We start from the raw sequence: 21,411 nt of genomic DNA, 5'->3' as shown, positions 1-21,411 counted from the left end.
ACACACACACACACACACACACACACACACACACACACACGCACACGCACACACGCACACGCACGCACACACGCACACGCACATGCACACGCGCACACGCACACACACGCACACGCACACACACACACACACACAAACACACACACACACACACACACACACACACACACACACACACACAATCCCTTTGCATCAACGGCAGTTTGGTGTGGCAGATGTAAAGCTGATGGCGTTAACCCTCCACAGACACTCCCCGGGGGGGCGGTGGCCAGAAGCAGCTGCCAGCTCACGCTCTGCACGGCTCTCTGGGGAGGGACCACACCGGGACAAGACGAGTCTGACTCGCTGACAACTCTGGCAACTTAACGGAAGGACTTTGACCACCAGTACATGTCGGTTTATTAGCTACGTGTCTGTAAACTGTCGTGCTTAGGGGGATGTTGGGGGTGGCTGGAATGACGGGCAGGTAAGATTTAATGCTTAATTAGCTCGGTAGCTAGCGGTCGGTAGCAAACATTCACAACCGCTAACTTCAGCTAGCAAAGCTAAAGCTAGCGACAGAGTAGCTTGCCAACCTAACCACTAGTTAGCTAACCGCTACACAAGGCGCCGCGCCAGCAAACGCGTTATCATCAATTCATGTTGTGGTCCAGGGTATCGTTAAGTCAGTTAACTAGCTAATGTTATGTAGTGTTCTTCCCCACATTTGAGCTAAATGTAACATTGGCATGCTAATAAGCTGGATTTTAATACTCAACATAATACCAACTATTAGCGCTCACCACCCCTGATCTCTAATGATAAAGGTAAAGAGCATTCAGCTATGACCGCGGTTAATTTGAAGTTACTTGAATACAGCAACTAAGGCATGGCATGCCAACGCCGGCCAACACGATACATTACTTTACGTTACGGTGGGTTAACATCAGCTACTATTTTAGTGTGCAACTTCATTATATCATCTTTGGGTTTAACACGCCGCTTCAGTCAGTGTTTGTTTTGAACTGCTGACTGAGAGTTGTGGGTTGTGCCATTGCATCGGACTGTATATTTGTCAATTTATTAATTATTATTTGTGTGTGTGCGTGGAGGAAAGGCTGGACATAGTCTTTCTGCTTTTTTTCAGTACCTCTTTTCTTTTACCAAATTAGGAGGTGGCTGTGAAGGTAGTACTGCAAATGCTTAACATTATTCTCCACACTCCATGGTGACAGCAGCTGAAACAAGCACAGCAGTTAATGCAGTAGTTATGTGAGAAATGATAAACATTGGTCCAGCCTCGCATCCCAATTGTCAGCCTAACATTTCACAGACACTCATCGGGGTAGTAATGCACTGATATGTATTTTCTTGTCTCATGCAACAGCATTGCTAATGCCCTGGCCAGTGCAGCCTGTGAGCGATGTAAGAGTGGCTTTGCTCCGACTGAGAAGATCGTCAACAGTAATGGAGAGCTGTACCACGAGCACTGCTTTGTGTGTGCCCAGTGTTTCCAGCAATTCCCAGAGGGACTCTTTTATGAGGTAGTGCACTTCTAGAATCAGCGTAAATTAAATCCGTACAATGAGACTCCATGCTTGACGCACAGCGCATGAGGTGTTGGTTTAACAGTACTCTTTCATATTGAAAAATGTTCTCTCCTTGAGTGAAGGACTCACAATCTCCTTCTCTTCACAGTTTGAAGGAAGAAAGTATTGTGAACATGACTTCCAGATGCTCTTTGCTCCTTGCTGTCACCAGTGTGGTGAGTGTTTTAGAGCCACATTGACTTTGGGCCTATCCAGATCTAGTATGTGTGTGGTTGTCTTGACCCCAGAAAGACTAGCGACCACTATTTGTAATAATAAAATGTATTGTATTCAGATATTTTCTGACTATGTGTAAATCTGATTGAAATATATCGGGCACCAGCATGCATCTCAGGTGTTCCTCAAGTGATAATTTGTAATTAGACTTCCCTGCTCACATCCGATTTGAAGAGATTATATTTGATTTTTTAGGCTTGTAATTTATTTTCTTTCAAGACGGGGACAATGCACAATAAGACATTAATCGTGTACAACAAGAGAATATGCATTATGCCAGGTTGTAGCAAATTGCTATTTTCCACCTGAAAATCCTTGGGTAGTATAACAGTATCCTGATGGTATAATACTCAATACTGTCATAAATACAGATGTATTGTATGCACATTATGCGCCACCAGAGGGCGATCTCTGTAGTGTAACAGACAGCTGAGCTCAGCGAGATGGCAACTGTTTTTTGGTTTCTCTTCATCTTCAAACAACAAAAGCTTATAAACTCCTCCAAAAAAAGTTTGGAAACATTATTTCGGTCGATTATTCCTCCACTTTAATAATACCAATTGGCAATCTATTATTTTTATATCGTTGGAAAGCCTGATTAGTCACCTTTACAACGAGGTACAACTTGTAAGGATCATGCATTCATGGAATGAGCAACAAAGCTAACCGTGTGGGTAGTGGCCTAAAAAAATGTGCCAAAATCCCCTGCAATATTCTTCTGTTGGTATTCACTCTCATTTTGAGCTTCAAGTGCTGGTGAGTGTATGCCAGTCACAGGTGTGTGTCTGGCACCTAATTGACAGCACTTGTGTGCAAGGGTCCTGCAACTTTGTTGAGTTTGTGTCCAAGCATAAACATGCCATGTTTGTCCCTTCAAGATAAGGGCAAGTGGAAGCTGGTGTTCCGGTACACACGTTCTTGTCTTGCCTGCCACTTGCTGATTGAAGTGAAGGGGTTTAACTCCGAACTTGTGTTCAGGCTGTTACGGTGGGTTAGCTTTTAAGGTGGACGAGCTTTTCTTATTTTGCTCCTTTAGAGTTTTGCACAGCATCCCAAACCCCCACCCCCACAGCATATGCAGTCATATACAGTATACCCCGGTGAAAGCCCAATCCCACTGTGTCCTTAATTAATTCATACTTTTTATCTAGAACTTCCCACTTGTCTCAAGATCACCAACGATGCATTTTAGTGCTATATAAGCTTGATTTAATTACTGCTTGACTGTCCAGGGAGAGATAGACATACTGATTCAAATAATTGGACAATTTAAATGCATCCAACAACAAGTTGTGAGTGTCACTTTGAGATTACTATAGGAAGCACTGTAGTGCATTATACTACACCAGCACTCCATAATGAAGTGCTCAATATGAGTATGTACTTGTGTATGATATACTGTGTGAAAATATAATTCAGTGTGTGTGTGTGCGTGTGTGCGTGCGTGTGTGTGCGTGCGTGTGTGTGCGTGCGTGTGTGTGCGTGCGTATGTGTGCGTGCGTATGTGTGCGTGCGTATGTGTGCGTGCGTGTGTGTGCGTGCGTGTGTGTGCGTGCGTATCCAGTCCTAACAAATATTGGAAGAGACTAAGACTTGCTTCAAACTGATCTCTCACTTACGGTTTTCCCTCAGGGGAGTTCATCATTGGTCGTGTCATTAAGGCCATGAACAATAGTTGGCACCCTGACTGCTTCTGCTGTGACATTTGCCAGGCAGTGCTTGCAGACGTGGGGTTTGTCAAAAATGCTGGCAGGTAAGTATCCCATCTTATGTCTTAATATAACACTGTGACAGGTTGTTTCACACATGTCAAACTTATTCACCATTGTGTCCTCACTATAATCTTGGAATATTGAGCCAATGTGCCACAGCATGTCAAATTATATTATTCTTATTTATACTGTCTGGACAATCTAAAATGTAGTTCTTCTACCTCAGGCACCTGTGTCGCCCGTGCCATAACCGAGAGAAAGCTCGTGGCCTGGGCAAGTATATCTGCCAGAAGTGCCATGCCATTATTGAAGAGCAGCCACTGATCTTTAAAAATGACCCCTATCACCCGGACCATTTCAACTGCAACAATTGTGGGTCAGTCTGTGCACTAAACCCCACTGTTTAGAGCAGAAAATGGTACACTTTTCAGAATATATTTCAGGACCACTAAAGCTATATTTATAATGTTTGTGTTAAATGTTTCTCTTTCCACAGGAAGGAATTGACAGCTGAAGCCAGGGAGCTGAAGGGAGAGCTCTTCTGTTTGCCCTGCCATGATAAGATGGGTGTACCTATCTGTGGTGCCTGTAGGAGACCCATCGAGGGGCGCGTTGTCAATGCCATGGGCAAGCAATGGCACGTGGAGGTTTGTCAGAAAGAATGAGACTATTTATAATGCTCTAGATAAAATGTTACATTCATGCCTTTTTAAAGTAATGCATAGCATGTTCCTTTTTTGTCAATTTGAGCCCTGAATTACTTGATGAGTTTGCTCCTAAAGAAAGCTAGGCCCTTAATCAGTTTACTTTAGGAGTCACGATGTTACCGCTTTCACGATTTCGTATTTGTCTTTAAAGAAGTAAGCTCAGGCATGTTTAACTGATTTAGATATTATTTTTCCATTGAGTTGCTGACGTGATATGACCAAATTCCCTGAGACACACACACACACACACACACACACACACACACACACACACACACACACACACACACACACACACACACACACACTAAAGGGGCCATTAAACACAAATGATTGAAGTAATTAAGAGAAAGGGGGGAAAATATCATAAAGCATGTAAAACTTAAATTGAGCATAACAAGTGTTTCTGTAACATTCTTCTGCACCATAAAGAGCTTCTGAAAGTCTACTCATTGGGGTTAATCACAGTGGGCAAATGTCAAGCTGACCACCTTTTTATAGTTGATGTTAAATGTGATGCCTTCACACAGCAGCAATAACACTCTTGAAATAATTTCACATTTAGATACCATTACTTACGCACAGGGAAATGTATTTAATTAAATAAACAACTTTTACTACCAAAACACTGTTAATGAGCTAATTTGAGGCGGAAGGAGGAATGTGAGCACTCTTAAGATTGTTTCTCCTGAGGCAGAACGCAGCTGATCAAGTTGTGTGTTCATCTGTCTGGAGGCTGCTGATTTTTATACCGTTCAAAACGCTTGAGACTATCACCAGTGTATAGCAGTCAGTTCATTGTTGAAGTCATTTTCGCAATAAATTTAGTATCGAACCACTTTGGGAGCTTTTCAACTGGCAGTCACCAGGAAAGTAAAACCACTGTGGGACACCACACTGGTGGGCTTCATGTGATTTTCAAAACAAAAACAATGGTAATATGTCTCCATATATCGAGTCTTAAACTTTAAAAAACGTTTCTAACATAGCAAACATATTCATAAAATGCTCATGTAATATTCATGTTGTGTTGGCTGCTCGTCTGTCAGCTAGTCAGTTTCACATGCCACTGTTTCCACCCCTCTCCCTCAACAACATTTGTTTTTGTTTAAACAGCATTTTGTATGTGCCAAGTGTGAGAAGCCTTTCCTCGGTCATCGGCATTATGAGAGGAAGGGGTTGGCCTACTGTGAGACTCATTATAACCAGGTAAGAAACAAAAGAGCTAATTAAAATAATGCTTTTGGTGGGCATGACGGGAATAATATTAGCAAAGCTTGCTACAAAAATACTCCCATCTCCTTATTTCTCTGTTATCAAGCTCTTTGGCGATGTGTGCTACCACTGCAACCGTGTAATTGAAGGCGATGGTGAGTATAATATAATAAAGCTCATTCAGTACACTGTTTAAAGTAATTTACATACAAAGTTTCTTGAAATTGAAACATAATTTCCTCTTCCGTGACCCCCTTAGTGGTGTCTGCTCTCAACAAGGCCTGGTGTGTCAGTTGTTTCTCATGCTCCACCTGCAACACAAAACTCACCCTCAAGTAAGTGACGTTGCTTCTTTTTTACAGCTGATTGATTGTTCATCTTAGTTTTGTGTAGCACTCCTATTTAAGTGTCAGTCTTAACACTTTCCTTAACATATTTCACTTTCCTGCTACAACTCTTCCCTCTCTGGCTCCTTTCCCTGTTTTCCTCCTCCAATTTCTCCTCCAACATGCTTCACTTCACCTCTATGGTCACTCAGAGATAAGTTTGTTGAAATTGACCTGAAGCCGGTGTGCAAGCACTGCTATGAGCGCTTGCCAGAGGAGCTCAAACGTCGCCTGGCTCGACGTGAGCGTGATGCCAAAGACCGCAAGAAAAAACCTGCTGTCTGTCTGTAGAGTTTTTATTCATCATCACTCTGTCTGTTGGTTGGGGCTATCTCTGCCTTCCTCTTTTTCTGTGGTCTTCCTTTTTTTGACAGGATGGCATGATGTCATTATTTGTCACTCGGTTTGTTAAATAAAACCACCATCCAAAATGTAAATTTAGGAAATGTTTTTACACCTAAACTGAAAAATATAACCAAATCTTCTGAATTCAAGTTTCTTTCTTGGACCAAAATGAGCTTAATTGCCTTGTTAGTTTAACATTAAGCACATTCCATTCTAACCAGTCAGGAACAAAATAAAAATCACCAAACACGTCTTGGTCGGTCGTTCCACTGAACCAATCAGCAATTGTGATTTGGTGGAAAGCTTTCTAGTGTACTAACGCACGCGTGCCGCGTGGTCTCTCTGTGGATTATCTTCGGTAACAGCAGCTGACAAAAACGGGCCACGCTGACATTCATTACCGCAGGTTGAGTCAGGCCTTGAGTGGCCTCTCGCTGGCTGAATACAGCTGAAAATCTATCTACAATATCAGAGCTACACTGTAAAATGCATCAGTTACACTTTAAAAAAAAAAGTCCTCATCCATAACATGCTCTGCACTCATATTTTGGGATGCCATTTTTGCTTTTGGAAACATAATACAAGTGAAGAGAACAAGGATGTTTTCTGAGCAACATTAAGCCCCACAGCTGCCAAAGCTGAGAGTAGCACTAACATTTCTTCCATCACCCAGATGATATCATCAGGATGAGGAAGAACAGCAGACTTTACTGATGTTCACATCACTAACAACTGCACACATTGGGTAAAGATGCAGCAAAGTTTCCCTTCAAGTGTGGCTCAGTTAGTGCTTATGAGTAGGGCTAAAATTAATAATTATTTTTCATTATCGATTAATTGGCTGGATTATTGGATAAATTATTTAGTCTAAAAAATGTTTAAATAAATTTAAAAATAATTGCATTTCATAGAAGACTTCTTTAAATGTCTGGTTTGTTCCATCAACAGTCTAACACCCAATTCTGTGCATATTCTGTCAAATTGTTAAAGATGTTTTCTCCATTTGCTTCTGTTTTGGCTATTTGCATGTGTATTCTTAAGTTGCTATGTGCCACCATATTTTTTTTAAAATTTTTGCTTGAAAACTGGCAATTAATCTGTCTGTTGATCGATGTAGCGCTTGATCTACAAACTGTTAGAGCTCTATTTATGAGAGACTAAAACTTGATTTTTTTGGTTTAAAAGAAATAAGAAAAAAGAAAATGAGGGCACAGGTCAGAAAATTGGCACTTCAAATACATTTGGACCTGATGTGCTGATAGTATTTAGATAAAAAATAATGTAGGTGGGAGGGAAATCTGAAAGGTTGATTTTGCGTTGACATGGCCATTCTTTCCTTCTTTGCAGGAACAAGTTTGTTGAGTTTGACATGAAGCCTGTTTGTAAAAAGTGTTATGAGAAGTTTCCTCTGGAGCTCAAGAAAAGGCTCAAGAAGCTGGCTGAGTCTTTGGGACGCAAGTGAGCTGCTTCCAGCCAAACACCCTGGAAGAGTTCAAGCCTCAAGCCCAAGGACCCAGCGCTATAGCAGTACACCATTATTAGTTATTTCCACCTGGGATCAATTCAAAAATATAAATATATATCTCTGTGGGGTTGTCATAAAGGTGCCTGTTAGCAAATCTCTTATTTGTAATTTCTGTTTTTCCCTTTATACACAAATGGGTTATTTTAATTTTTTTAAAGAACATTCCTAAATTGACCTGGTTTGTTTTTATCTTCTAGAAACGATGCGGTGTCCCTGTTTATTATGACTTAACCATGACCATGATTGATTACTGATCAGTCTAAACATTTCTTGAATTTGAAAAGATTGTTGTTTGACATTATATTGAATTACACATGTGCCTTTAATGTATGAACTAGGTTAACTTATCTTTATTATCCAACCAGCTTTGCAGCCAGGGTTCACATACATACAACGTACAACATTGACGGAGACTTTGTCTTAAAATGCAAATAATGGTTAATAGTATATAGTAATAGTTATGCCTTATTATATTTTCCTTAATTAGGAAAAGTATACGGAAAGCAGCATTTTACCAGCCGTTTCACCTTTGAGCTTATATACCTCAGTATGAATAATTACATATTCAGGATATTGTAACAATGTCTCCTCTTGCTAACTCAAAACAAATAACGTGTCATGAAGGACTTGGAAATGAGCATTACTAGGCAAACTTCATATACAATTGTTAACTATTCCCCTGTATATGGTTAATTTAATAAGTATCAGATGGTGTTTAACTGGTGCCTCCTGACTCAACAGGTAAATGTTTTATTCAATGACTTACTTCATGCCTTGATTTGTCCAATGTATTAAAACATCCAACGTGTGTGGAGAAAATGTGATATGAGTGTGCTATTATGATAAAAAAACAACAAAATGTGCTTACTGTATGATTTCAGTATGTGTTAAATGTAAGTGAAATGTTATTGGTTGTACTGCAAATGCATTTTTAGCTAAATTAATATTTGCAACATTAGGAGCAAAATGGTTCAAAGGAATCCAGATGAAATTAACATTAAGCTGATTATTTAAAAAAAAAAAATGAGTCAAAACATTGCTTTGGCTATTTGTAAACTGGCAACTGCATTCAGAAAGAATACGTGCTACAAAAAATAGATTTGCTTTGATGGGTGTTTTTATTATGGGGCACTTGAATTTACATTTTACTGCATTAAATTGAGAATCACAGTTTACTGCAACACATACAGTATTCATAGGTAGAATCGTTTCTTTAGGATCAATAAAGTATGACTCAGTGGATTTTTATTCAATTAAATACCAAATATGCCTTACTAATGGATGCAATCCTACTATGTAGATTATGACATTATTAAATGTTGTTTTATTGTTTACTTTATTGATGTATGACAGCCACATCACACCTCATTGGAAACATAACAAGAAGTTGAATGTGTGAAACCCACAATCAAGTGTCCAAAGGAGCTGTTTACCCTCCCAGTTAACTAAAGCCTGGATCGTTGATGAAACAGCCCTCATTTTAATATCTTCGTGTGCACGTCAAAGGCCAAAGGAGAGCGAAAGACTAAACAAACTAGAACCTCTTGAACTTCCTGTTTTCCAACAAAGAGGTTGTGTAATCTGTGATTATGTTTTAATACTCCAAGACAAATTTAAAAGCAATGTCAGGACGACAGTTAGTCTGTGTGTTCACGGCTTTTTATCTTCCAGAGGGCTATTGCACAAAACCTACATAGGGGATTACGCAGAGATTTCCCAGTTATACGTGATCTGGTTGCATGAAAGTATGTTGCATATGTTATGGCATAAGTCACCATGGAGATGTATCCAGTGGAGCTGGCCTGCTCCAGACCAGCCTAACAGCCAGGAGCTATCAATCTGATCCTGTATCTCAGTGACTTAGTGGGGAGACGAAGTTATTCCAAGACAACATGGTCTGGTTCATTACGCCACAGTACTTTACAATGGCTGCCGTTATTCCTTGCTTTTTCAGGAGGTGCTTGACCTCCTCATACACCTCCATCAAAAGCTTGTGCTCAGTTTGTGAGAAATTTGTTGCGTGCGTTGTCATGGTGAATTTGGGATCTGCATCAGTGAATCAGTGATGGATCTGGGGGTCTAGTCGAGGAAGCCGCATGCTTGTACTCTCCAGGATTAGTTGCACCTGGCTTCACTTACTCGCTGCTGTTCATCCTGGTTTAGCCCTTGTGCAACCGATTAAGCCAGGTGTTGGGATATATTGAACCCAGCTTAGTCATTTATCCTGGATATCTGAATTTAGCTTTTGTGCAACAGCCCTCTGATCCTTCTGCCACCTTCTGTAACACATCGACCAAAACAGTAACTCAGTTCCTTTTCACAGCAGACATTCTGACTGGTCATAGCAAGAAAAGCAGATGTTATTAGAGGCAGAAACAATGTCTAAATAGTTTTTTTTTTATCAAAGTGAAGCCATTACCAGGTGACAGTGAGCCAACATGCACAATGTCAGGACCCTGAAACTGAAGCAGCATAATGACATTCATTCATTGAAAATATCCGTTGTGAAAAATAAATGTGATCTGGTGAAGAAGATGAATGTACAATAATTTCAACTAAGGCTGACATCTATGTAATGCTACCATTGCTTGTCCCCCTCAAGTTAACTGTAGGAGATTTCTAAGCAGAATCAGCAATTTAGCTCAAGCTCCTGAAGCTAAACAAAATGAATGAAATGAACACCCTCACTCCATTACTGTAAGAAAATACATTTTAAACATGCAGATCATAATTTTAGGTGTATCCCACTTGCTGGAAATGGATTGAATTCTTACGTGGTGTCAAGTAGACTGTGATTAGACAAGTACTGATAGGCAACGCGGTGGGGAAATCCTGACAGCTGCTTCTGAGGACGAGATGGTGTCGGTGCCATGTTCTTGTATTGTGGTCGGAGATGTGATGGTAAACCCAGGAAGTGCAGTCTGAAAGTTGCCCATTCACCAAAGGTCATATCTAGGATGTCTTTGAGGTCATCTGTGTCACCAAAGACCAGTGCCGAACCATTGAGGTCATTGCTTCTCGCGATGTCAATATACTTACTGGGGTATTCCATCCTCTCCAACTAGGAAAAAGAAGAAACTGTTAGCATTAGAGGAGCAAGATGATTTTGCTCCTAATCCTCTTTGATATGTCTGAATTGATGTCCCTTTTAATGTGAGGTGAATCAAAAATAATTCATTTCAATAAATACTGCTTTGTGTTTGTGTTTTGGGTACAATTTTTGTGAAGCATTTTAAACCAAAACAAAACAATGGATTTACATTCAATATATACCTCTCTATATAGTCTTTTTTTTTATTGTTAAGGGGGTCTGCCATTCATGCTTGATTAAAACTGCCAACCATAGGCACAAGGGATTCACAGAAAATGATATGGTGTATAATTTAGAGTTACTGTTTGTTGTTATACCTCACTGTTGACTCATCACTCACCTAAATCAGCATCAGCATCAGTATCTGTATTAGGTTGCTATTAACAGCAACCAAACATTTCCTAATTCAGCTGCTGCACATTAAAAGCATTCAACCAGGGACTCACGGGGAATTTCAGGACTGAAATCTTAAAGATTACAACTTTAAAGTTTCTTACCTCTTTACATACATCCTCTGTATCCATATTGATGATAGTTGCGATCGGCAGAGGAGCTAGGTTCCTCATCCAACCAGAATCTTTCAGCCTGGATGTCCCTCTGAGGTGGGCCAGCTCCTTCCTAATTGTATGATTCAAGTTCACCGTCGCCTCCTCAAATGTCTTCAAGTCCTTTACAGTAAATTGGAAATCTACCTTGAGAAACCTTTCAAACATCTCAGGATCTCCATCCTGCTCGAGGAGGTCCTCAATATGTGCACTCATCACATACAGCTCTGCTCTGGACCCACTGAAGACTTTCCACAAGGTCGTTGAATCAGCGTTGGCCACATTGTTCTGATCGATATCTGCCCTCTGCTGAGCGTCTTCCACACACTGGATGATCCAGCTGAGGCGGCAGGGCCACTGATTTGCCAAGACCACCCATGCTGCCACGTAGTCTGGCTGTGGAAGCTCTCTCTTTAAGGCCTTCATGATTATGACAGTCACACGGATGGAGTTGATCACCCTCCTCATAGACATGGCATCCTCTAACATGTACTTGTTTAGGTTCCTTTCATTGCTGGTCAGGATGCTCCTGACCAGTTGCTCTATTTCCTCCTCCTTTACATCCAGTGCTGCTGTAGTTTTACACATCAGTGGATATGACTCCTTTGTTTCAAATGCAAACTCTATTGAAAATAAATCAGAGGACGAGGTCTTTTTGGGGCTCCCGGTTCTACATTTAACTTCGGTGATGCATACATCCTCTGGGTTTTTTGAACTCTTCGTGAGGCTGTAAAATAAACTGCGCTTTGAATCATCACACAGCGGTGGGACAGTGAAGGCCAGAGTCACGATGCGGTTCAACAGTGCATAAGCTCTGTCTTCTTTGCTAAGGCAGCCATCCGCAAAGTTCACTTTCTGCACAAGAACATCTGGGTCAACACCCAGAATGGAAATATAGGGACTCTCCTCATCTGAAAGCAAAATGTTCATGGCTTCCAGAACGGCAACTATTTTCTTGGGGGAGCAGCGGTCCAGATTGGTGATCTTCAGCACCACTCGGATCCTCCTCCTCTCAAACACTTCCATAAACTGGATGAACTGAGACAGAAACCACATTTCCTTCCTCACTTCGTTCATGAAGCCCAGTCTGCTGCTGACCCGCTCATTGTCCATCCCCTTCTGGATGTTCAGCTCCTTGCTAAAGATGAGGTTCTTACCCATCAGAAAGGCAAACCTCAATGCGCTTGCTGCAGGGACTCCTATGGCAGCAATGACCAGGCCCTCGAACACACTCACATGGCTGGTTGTTCCATTCACCGCCCCGCCTGGTTTCACCTCAGGTTTGGGGAGGCCAAAAGTCAACATGAACACCAGGATGATAGGTGGTACCACAAGAAGGAAGAGGACGAGAAACCACAGAGGGCAGCAGCAGACCTTTTTGGACCTCCAGTTTTTAGGGCTGTCCTCCACTCTCTGAATGTTTTTGAATAAAAACAAAATGAGACAGCAGAGAACAAACAAGAAGCAGATTAGACATCACTGCAGTTTTTTTTTGTGTTCTCCACTAGTAACAAATTACTTTTACTCTTCTGTAACAAAGCTGTTTTGTTTTTTCAGTGCTTGTACTTTTATGTTAATTTCCATGATAATTCTTTTTTGGTGATCATAAATAATTGGATATGTTCCAAAACTCCATCGGAGAGGGAGTGGATCACCGGGGCGATGGAGGTAGTGAATTTGAAAGTAGCTTTTGGTTTAGAAAATAATGACGTGGGTTATGTTGAAATTTGGGCTCCAATGGAGAATTATTTGATGTCGTTGTGATGTACACATTTTTGACCTCTCGATATATATATATTTTTTGCTTATGAAGTCTGTAGTTATAGTGCCTGATACCATTTAATGGAGGGGGGGGGGGGGGGGGGGGGGGGTGGAAGGGACTGGAAGTGGGCTATTTGTCTTGTCTACTTGTGTTTTTTTTTATGTTGTTGTTTTGTTTTTGATTATTTAGTTTTTTCTCCTTTTATTATTATTATTTGGAATATGTTTGTGTGGGTATATGTGTTGTAAAAAAAAAAAAACAAGAAAAAGAAAATTAACCACTGGGTTTACCCAAATCAAGCTCACCCACCATGTTGCCTGAACAGGTGCATGCTGGGTATGGCTAGCATGCTAAGTGCTATGATGCATGGTGGTCCCTGCATGCTCTGAGGAACTTTTACCTTTAGCGGGGTGTGTGAAGACTTTCTGCTGTTTTAACAATAACCTCTGTCACAGTGGCTGCAGAGCAGAGGTTTGAGAGTTTGGAGGAGGACTGGGACTAGTTGTAGTGGGACAGAGAGGATGATGGGTGGACTGGTCATGCTTTGAGAAGTTGAACCTGGAGCAGATTGTGGATGACTGAGCTTTGCATTCAGGCAGGTGAGTACAACAACACACTCTTCCTCCAGAGGAGAACCTCGCATATGGAAAAACTGTGCAACTCTTATAATTATAATAAATATGTGTGTGTGTAGCTGCAGCCGCTGTTTATTCTTTTGAAAATCTGTTCTGTTGTCGGCCTTGGTGGTGTTTTATTCTGCGGGGGGAATTTACAGGAAGTGCCAGGTTATTGATTTAGCCTGCATACTGCATATATATATATATATATATATATATATATATATATATATATATATATATATATATATATATATATATACGGTATTGTTTAATATTTCCTGCTGGACCTGCCATGGTCTCTGTAGCTCTTTTTATGAATGCCATGTTTGTGTCATTGTCTGTGTTTCCAGTTGCATAAGGTGATCACTTTGTTTGAGAGCTCTTTATAGAAATGAGTAATAGGCTTGTTTGTTTGGACAAGAGTGCTCTTGTGTTGTGTATTCTTCCATGTTACTTGTGTAGTCTCAATGTGTTCTTTTATTTAATAGCTTTGTAATGTAACATCGTCATCCACTTCCCCTCGAACCTCCATCCAACCCCACTTTTAAAGATGTTTCATTTAACTCACCTACTTTTTACTTTATCTAATTCCATTTTACTCAAGGGATTGTCGTCGTACTTTCCTATTTGTAATGAGTAAAATATTATTGCAGCTACTCTTTCCATCCCCGAGCATGTTTGCATGCATTTAGTATGGCGTCTTTGTTTAATACCTGAGAAAAGTAAATCCACAAACCTTCTCCTTGACTTCCTCTTCTTCATCATGTTGAGCCACACGGTAGAGTACAATCTGTAATTTCCCAAAGTTCATCTGCATGGCCTGAAACAGTCGTATGGCTAGCCCGGCCCAAAGCAGGTCACTGCCTGCAAAGTGCCAGGCACTAAAATGTACATTAATGAACCTGATGTTCTGGTGCTGCTGGTTCTCCGCCGTCCAAATGGGCCTGTAGAAGAGCATTCGGCCAACGAGCGCCAGAAAGCCACTAAATGAAGGCGTAGCGGAGCGGGGTTTGTATCTTCCTTCGTATTCCTTTTCAATCCTTGAAGCTTCTCGCTTCGTGTACACTGAAGAGACAAAAACAGATCATATTTACATTTTGGACCAATATTTTGTCAGACAACTTACAAATCAATGCAGAGAGACGCACAGGTAAAACATGTTGTGTTGGGGACATAAAGAGGATGATAAATAGATAGAAGATCGTTTTTTGTTGTTGAATATTATAGCAATAAGTTGATGTATTTAAATGATTTGACTCTCACCAACTCTGAATCAAATGACCATGGCACTAAATCTAAAAAGTGTTCCGGGGAAAGTCATCAGCCTGACCTTTCTGCAATAATAGGTACATATCTATTATTCATTATATATGCAAAGGATTATGATTTTTCAATCTTGTTCAAGTCAAGGCCAAAGCACAAAAAAACAAGTGTAGACTTGAGTGAACATTTATTTTTAAGTCTGTCTAAAATGCAAAATGTACAAGCTTTATTATCGCATGGATATAGATATGTGAATGCCAAGCCTGGTTGAGCGTGTGCAATACTGTATGCCAAAGTTTAAAAAAAACAAACGCTACAGTACCTTCTGGGTAACACAAAGACCAAGAACCTTAAACTTGTCCTCAGCTGCACTTGCTCCATTCAGTCTGTTCAATTCTCGTCTATACAATGGAACCCTGTTTTCACGTTTGACTCTTCACATATTTCCGTTGCAAAGTGACCATGTGCCTACTCAGTTGTGGATGTCTTCTATTATGTGATTTCTTTGTGTGTGTCTCTCATGTTAAATTCAATGTGGCAACTACTCCTCCGCCATCCTTTGAGGTATGAGGTATAAAATATGCTCATCATTTTGCAGACATTGGTGTAAAATAGAATTTGATGCTGTAAGATTTGCACTGTTACTGTCAATACTGAGGGGGATCGTTTGGGCAGTAATATGTGCTACTTTTGAAAAAGGGCCGCGTGTGTCTTTTTAAAGCAACCACCTGTAATTTATGTTTGATCATATTTACCATTCCATACATATTACATAAATGTGTTTGGGGGGTATAAAGTGTATCTTAGCATATAAACCTGCAACAAAATAATACAAAAAAAGAGTGAAGGCGTCCAAGTACTTTCTCTATGTGCAACTCTTTTGCTGTTCACAGTGTTTAGGATAATTACGGTATGTAGGGCCCCTCGAGGCCTGTAGAGCAGAAACACAATTTCTCCACTTTTAAATCAGTAAGTTGTGAAGAAATCATGAAACATGAGCCAGCTCTGAGGTAGCGCACAGCTCATTCATATGCCAGGGAGTAGCTCAGTGATTGTTTTGACTGCAATGACTAAATCAGTTCAACATTATCTATACTCATGTTGTCATGATATTGTGCTGCCATAGCATTTGTATCGGCACAAGCAGTTTCTGCAGTCAACATAACATTGTTTAACGTGAACATTGGAAACGGAAACAACACTGTGCTTTTCAGTGGTCGATTTTAAAAAGCAAGTGTCAATCAGTAGACAAAAGATGCGATGGGGTGAGAGTGTTTACATGCCTTCCATTTGTCCGAGGATCATGCTAATTCGATTCTGACATGAAGAGTAGAGTCCTACAGTTGCAGGTGATGAAACTTTTGTCATGGTCTTAGACAGTGCATATGCATAAATATCATCTGAAAGGAGAGAAGGGGGAAAAAATGAGCGACTAAATACACATTTAACATTTGACCTTATAGAGTATTCTGAAAGCAAAAGCACTTGAATCAAGCTAAAGTTGAAGGATTATTCGACAATCCTTTCCAATTAAGCTGAGAACTTGGGACTCCTGTACACTCAAAGCACTAATCATTACTGGCATTGTTCTTGATGAAAGGGAAATGGGTTTTTCTTATTTTAGCTCCATATTTCTGAACTATAATGAAATGACGGTGAAGGCACAAGACACTTGTTAAGGTGCACTTATTACAGGACAAGTTCACAGTATAGACTGAGAGTGTCCATGAGCATTTACATCTTACATCTACATGGGAAAGCCACTTTCTAATAAATAATCTCTTGTACAACATATAGTGTTTAGGCTATAAATACGTTGCACTTTGATCTGTAAGCTTGCTAAATGTGTATACCTTTCACTCTAGAAACTGCATTTATCATACATTATTTCAAGAATGTAGCCAGAAGAAGACTGTGTGGTATATGAGAGTCAAACAAATTCAATCATCTTAATCCAGAAAGTACTGAGAACAAAAATCCATCCTCAATGCGCTATTCTGTGATAATTGAACAATTAAGAACAAAACAGTCACAGAGAAAGACTGGACAAACTTTCCTGTCAATTATGGCTGTACAGATGAAATAATAATGAAAAAGGCAATAAAACACTATGTTCATGTCCCTGATTGAGACATGCTAAACATCGATCATATTGATTAACAAAGTGAAACTGAAAGTGCAAATGGAGCCTAGGGAGTAGGCGGAGAGAACGCTTGCCACACGTGTCATTACCTGTGGAGAACTCACCTTTTGTTGGCTTGTACATGGTGACTGGTGGCATGTGCAGCTTTCACAGAAAAGGAAAAAAACCCTGTGACCTGTGAAGAATGAGAAACGGCAGGAAAGTCAGCCCAGGCAGGGAAGGTGTGTTCATGAGGGTGCCTCCCGTTTGGCTACGTCCCTCCTTGCTGTACTGTGTTTATTGCCTGAGCAGACAATGGTGCTTTTAGCCAGCGAAAACCCACTGATTTAGACACTCGTAGTTTTGATTGAGTACATTTAGTTTACCTTGAAGATTTTGTTTGCTGTGTAAACACCTCTGCGGCTAAATGGAAAGTGCCACGTGCTGAATGAACATCCTTCAGAGTGCTTACGTGGCAAAAACAGAAATTCCCAACCGGCAGCTTATTTTCGTTTCTTTCTGAGTGTTGACTGACAGGCATTTAAGTGAATTGTTTTAAGATGATATTCTGACATTCATGCATGGTTATGCAGCCTCCCAGAGTGCCGGCTGTTCTTTTTTTATGTGCACTAAAATGTCAACAGTTTTTGCTGTGTCAATGATTACCTTGCATTTCCCAGTCCCTTTCCCTGCTGGCAACATATTTTCTCTTGCCTGCACATGCCTAATGCACATTCTTACAGAGTGAAAGGAAAACAGGGTTCCAGGCATACCTTTAGTTTTGAGATGGTTGACTTTGACGGACTTTGATCAGTGTGCACAAATAAGTACTTCATTATTGTAAACCATTAAACTATGATTATGCTTTCAGCACCCGTGAGATAATGACTGTAGTGGCAGAACGGTGTTGAAACAAGCTTACCTGGGTGAATTCCAAATGTCAGTCCTGATGTTTATTTGGTCTCATCTTTGAATTGCTGCTTTGAACCTATCCAGAGAACAGGACTATGCAGCTGAGGTTTAGTGATCCATATACCCCCAGGACTTCACTGCCGTAAAACTTCACTGATAAGAGAAGTAATAAAAGGCACTTGTTAACCACAGGCAACGTCTGTAGGACGGACACTCTCCAGGAAGTGAAGCCACGTGCAAGAGGAAATTATTTCTGAAAGATGGAGCTGTACATTCCTTCTATTCCTCTTTCCAATCCATTACACCAAACAACTCCTGCTGCTCCCAATCTCTCTGTTCACAGCATCTGAGTGAAGTGGGTAGTTCCTGAAAGCATTACGAGGTAGAAAAATCCCCATTCTTACGATAGCTCCTGGCATTCACTGTCCAATGTCCAACTTTTTTGCAGTGCATGAATAAATGGAACAAATGAATGTTTTTCATGCTGGAGCCTTGCTCTTCCTGGCACTGAACTGACATGCATAGCAGTTAAGATGCCAAAGCAGCAGCACCAAAGACTTTTTTTTTTTTTGCCTAGAGCAGGATTTGTTATGACATTACTGGTTAGTCAAGCTTTGACAAACAAGCTAGAAGCCTAATTTCCCATGGCGTATTTACTTTTTTTTTTTTTTTTTTTTACATTAGCCTACTTTTACCATCTGGTGTCGCAGTATACCTCCCAACATAAGCCCTCCAGAAGCAACTATAAATAGGCATAAAAATAAATCATATCCAGGTGGCTTTTTAAATACAATTCCAATACATTACATGGAATCCATTCACGCAGGTAATTTCTCACGTGCATCGTGGTTGAAATGACAAGATTTTGCATCAATCCTGTCTTTTGTAGAAATATGTCAACTTGGAAAACAGAAACGCATCTAGAGAAGCATATGCTGGTGTTGGCATAGCTGTGTAACAACAGAGAGCTCTGTGTGCACAGTTACATGCAGGAACATACTTATTTGCTATAGAATCAAGCACATTTCATATTGAACACTTTTTTAAATGAGGTAAAATTTAAAGATGTACTTGTATAAGGAGGGGAACTGGCTGCTTGTATGTGTGTGACACAATGAGAAACATAACTTCTGTTACTGTTTACTGTATGAAAACATACACACACCACAAGGACATTGGTTGTCAATGCTGTATACAACACACACGCTTCTGAGAGCAAAATACTACATCTTTAGGCTATATTGCTGAAATTAAGTTAGTGTATGTCTGATTGAGATGTGCAGTGCTCGGCCTGAGGGTGACTAATTCCGACTTTAATCAGAGAACCTGATTGTTCAACTACTTTAATTAACGAGAGAGAGAGAGAGAGAGAGAGAGAGAGAGAGAGAGAGAGAGAGAGAGAGAGAGAGAGAGAGAGAGAGAGAGAGAGAGAGATGAGAGAGAGAGAGAGAGAGAGAGAGAGAGAGAGAGAGAGAGAGAGAGAGAGAGAGAGAGAGAGAGAGAGAGAGAGAGAGAGAGAGAGATGAGAGAGAGAGAGAGAGAGTGAGAGAGAGAGAGAGAGAGAGAGAGAGAGAGAGAGAGAGAGAGAAGAGAGAGGAGAGAGAGGAGAGAGAGAGAGAGAGAGAGAGAGACTCATTTATTGCTTGGCCACAAGTCTTTTGCAAAAGACTGAATTAATTGGATTGTATCTCCCCTTCTATGAACCCTCACCACACCTCCGCCTTTCACCACATAAAGCTTGGAGTTAAGTTAATGAATTCATCTTCATGATTAATCCAAGATGGGTAACAGACACAGATAAATAGTTTTTTAGAAATGGGCAGACTTGGAGTGATTTTCTTTTTTTTTTTTCTTTTCTTTTTTGGCTAAAGGCGAGGGGAAATTAAACTAACATTGTGATATGCTAGGTTCAGGGGGTGGCAAGTGTTTTCTGTCAAGAGCTGGGTGAAAATGTGCACACTTAGAACCACTTGCATCAACTGTGAAGTCAAACTCTGTCATTTAAAAATATATTTTTTTTATCGTGTTACAATCAAACACACCAACAGAGGGGGCTAAAGTGTTGTGCATGAAAGCAGGACAATGACATATGCCATGAAGCAGCCCTTCATGGCATTCTCTGCTCTATTTGGTATGTAGGAGCAGACCCAACAGTGAAGGAGACATTTACTGAAACCAGGGAGCGGTCAAGAGCTTAAGATGTGCTGGAACTACTCTTGGATGGGCTGATGGTCATTTAATGTAAATTGGTAGCTGCAGAACACGCACACATTCAGTAAAACGTATCTGCTTTTATTCCTTTTTCGTTGTTCCTGAGGGCAGACAAGCCTCAGTATTGACATGCATCCTGACACAAGCTTGCCTGGCCTAATTGGCCTCAAGACCTCTTGTTGGTGTGATCTATTGATCAGCCTCACTGCAGATGCTGCTAAGTCACAGGGAGAGAACAGAGAAATAGCCAGATATACTGAAAGTAAGCACTGCCAAATCTGGGCATGATGTCTTAAGCTTTGCTGCTCCCTTGGCAGGGCTGTGCAGCTAGCAAAGACGATGATAGGGTCTTCACCCTGAGGCACAGGGGTCCAGATCCTTGCCACAAGCTGATTCACACACACCGATTGTCCTTTATTGTTACCAAGGGGATGATGGCAGCAACAAATGGAGGTTTCTGAATGCTGTGACCCCCAAAGATCTATAGACACTGTCTGCTTTAACAATCCCACCAGAGATGGTGAGATGAAAACTCCTCCACGCTCTCAAGAAACACTTTTTTGTTTGATACCTCAGCGGCAAATATTTGGAGGGGAAAAAAAAGGCAGCTCTGAGATTGCCATCGAAGAGCCCATGTGGGGCAGGGGTGAGCAAAATGGTATGCATGCTGATCTTGTTTCTATCAGCGCAAACATCCTATACATGATTATTTCTGCCTGCACCTTCAACCTCCTTTCCATTCACATTCAGATCCCAGATCACATCATCTTATTCTCATCTATTTCCATTTCGACCTCTCCTCCTCATCCTCTCCTCATCCTCCTCAAGCATTGCAACCATTTCAATGTAAATAGGGCCTCTTCCTCTCAATCCTCCTTTCTCATTCTGTTCAGCCTCCCCTCAAATACCAGAAAAACTCATAAGAGAAACATGCGTATGTTTATAAGGCCAGCCACATAATATGTCCTTCGCTACCTCGTAAAAGGCAATACATTCTCCTTTATGGGGCGCACAAATTTCCCATTCTCTTCTGCATGTGAGAGCTACATTCCCATATGGTATTACATTTATGATGCATGACATGGCTTACAATTCTCCATCTCCTCTGCAGCTCACTGCGAGTAACCAGAGCTGTCCAAAAGTCACGGCTGTGACAGCGAGGATCATTATACATTTTTCTTTCTGTGACT

General features: G+C 40.8%; 2 protein-coding genes across 4 annotated transcripts; one reads left to right on the top strand and one right to left on the bottom strand.

Annotated features, from left to right (window-relative positions):
• Positions 1 to 299: 299 nt before the first annotated feature.
• lims1 (LIM and senescent cell antigen-like domains 1) lies at positions 300 to 8,479 on the top strand (the record flags this gene model as incomplete). Of its 3 annotated transcripts, XM_084011133.1 has the most annotated exons (11): positions 300 to 466; positions 1,367 to 1,523; positions 1,678 to 1,744; positions 3,438 to 3,558; positions 3,744 to 3,893; positions 4,014 to 4,164; positions 5,341 to 5,433; positions 5,546 to 5,594; positions 5,699 to 5,774; positions 5,978 to 6,108; positions 7,518 to 7,618. In XM_084011133.1, coding segments are annotated over exons 1-11 (1,026 nt in total). In that variant the 5' UTR covers positions 300 to 437. The 3 variants fall into 3 exon arrangements, with proteins under 3 accessions (XP_083867259.1, XP_083867258.1, XP_083867260.1); XM_084011132.1 differs by lacking the exon at positions 7,518 to 7,618 and having other exon boundaries at positions 5,978 to 6,116; XM_084011134.1 differs by lacking the exon at positions 5,978 to 6,108 and having other exon boundaries at positions 301 to 466; positions 7,518 to 8,479.
• A 216-nt stretch (positions 8,480 to 8,695) lies between these two features.
• On the bottom strand, positions 8,696 to 18,752 carry nkpd1 (NTPase, KAP family P-loop domain containing 1). Its single transcript, XM_084011027.1, has 6 exons — positions 18,021 to 18,752; positions 17,224 to 17,294; positions 16,260 to 16,376; positions 14,450 to 14,778; positions 11,284 to 12,744; positions 8,696 to 10,756 (listed from the first exon to the last, which is right to left on the bottom strand). Exons 2-6 carry the CDS (start codon positions 17,255 to 17,257, stop codon positions 10,466 to 10,468), a joined length of 2,232 nt encoding a protein of 743 aa, XP_083867153.1. The 5' UTR covers positions 17,258 to 17,294; positions 18,021 to 18,752; the 3' UTR covers positions 8,696 to 10,465.
• Between the last annotated feature and the right edge of the window lie 2,659 nt (positions 18,753 to 21,411).

The sequence above is a fragment of the Eutrigla gurnardus genome (assembly GCF_963514095.1).
Source record: "Eutrigla gurnardus genome assembly, chromosome: 1".
Taxonomy (NCBI): domain Eukaryota; kingdom Metazoa; phylum Chordata; class Actinopteri; order Perciformes; family Triglidae; genus Eutrigla; species Eutrigla gurnardus.
This window is presented reverse-complemented; position numbering and strand designations above follow the sequence as displayed.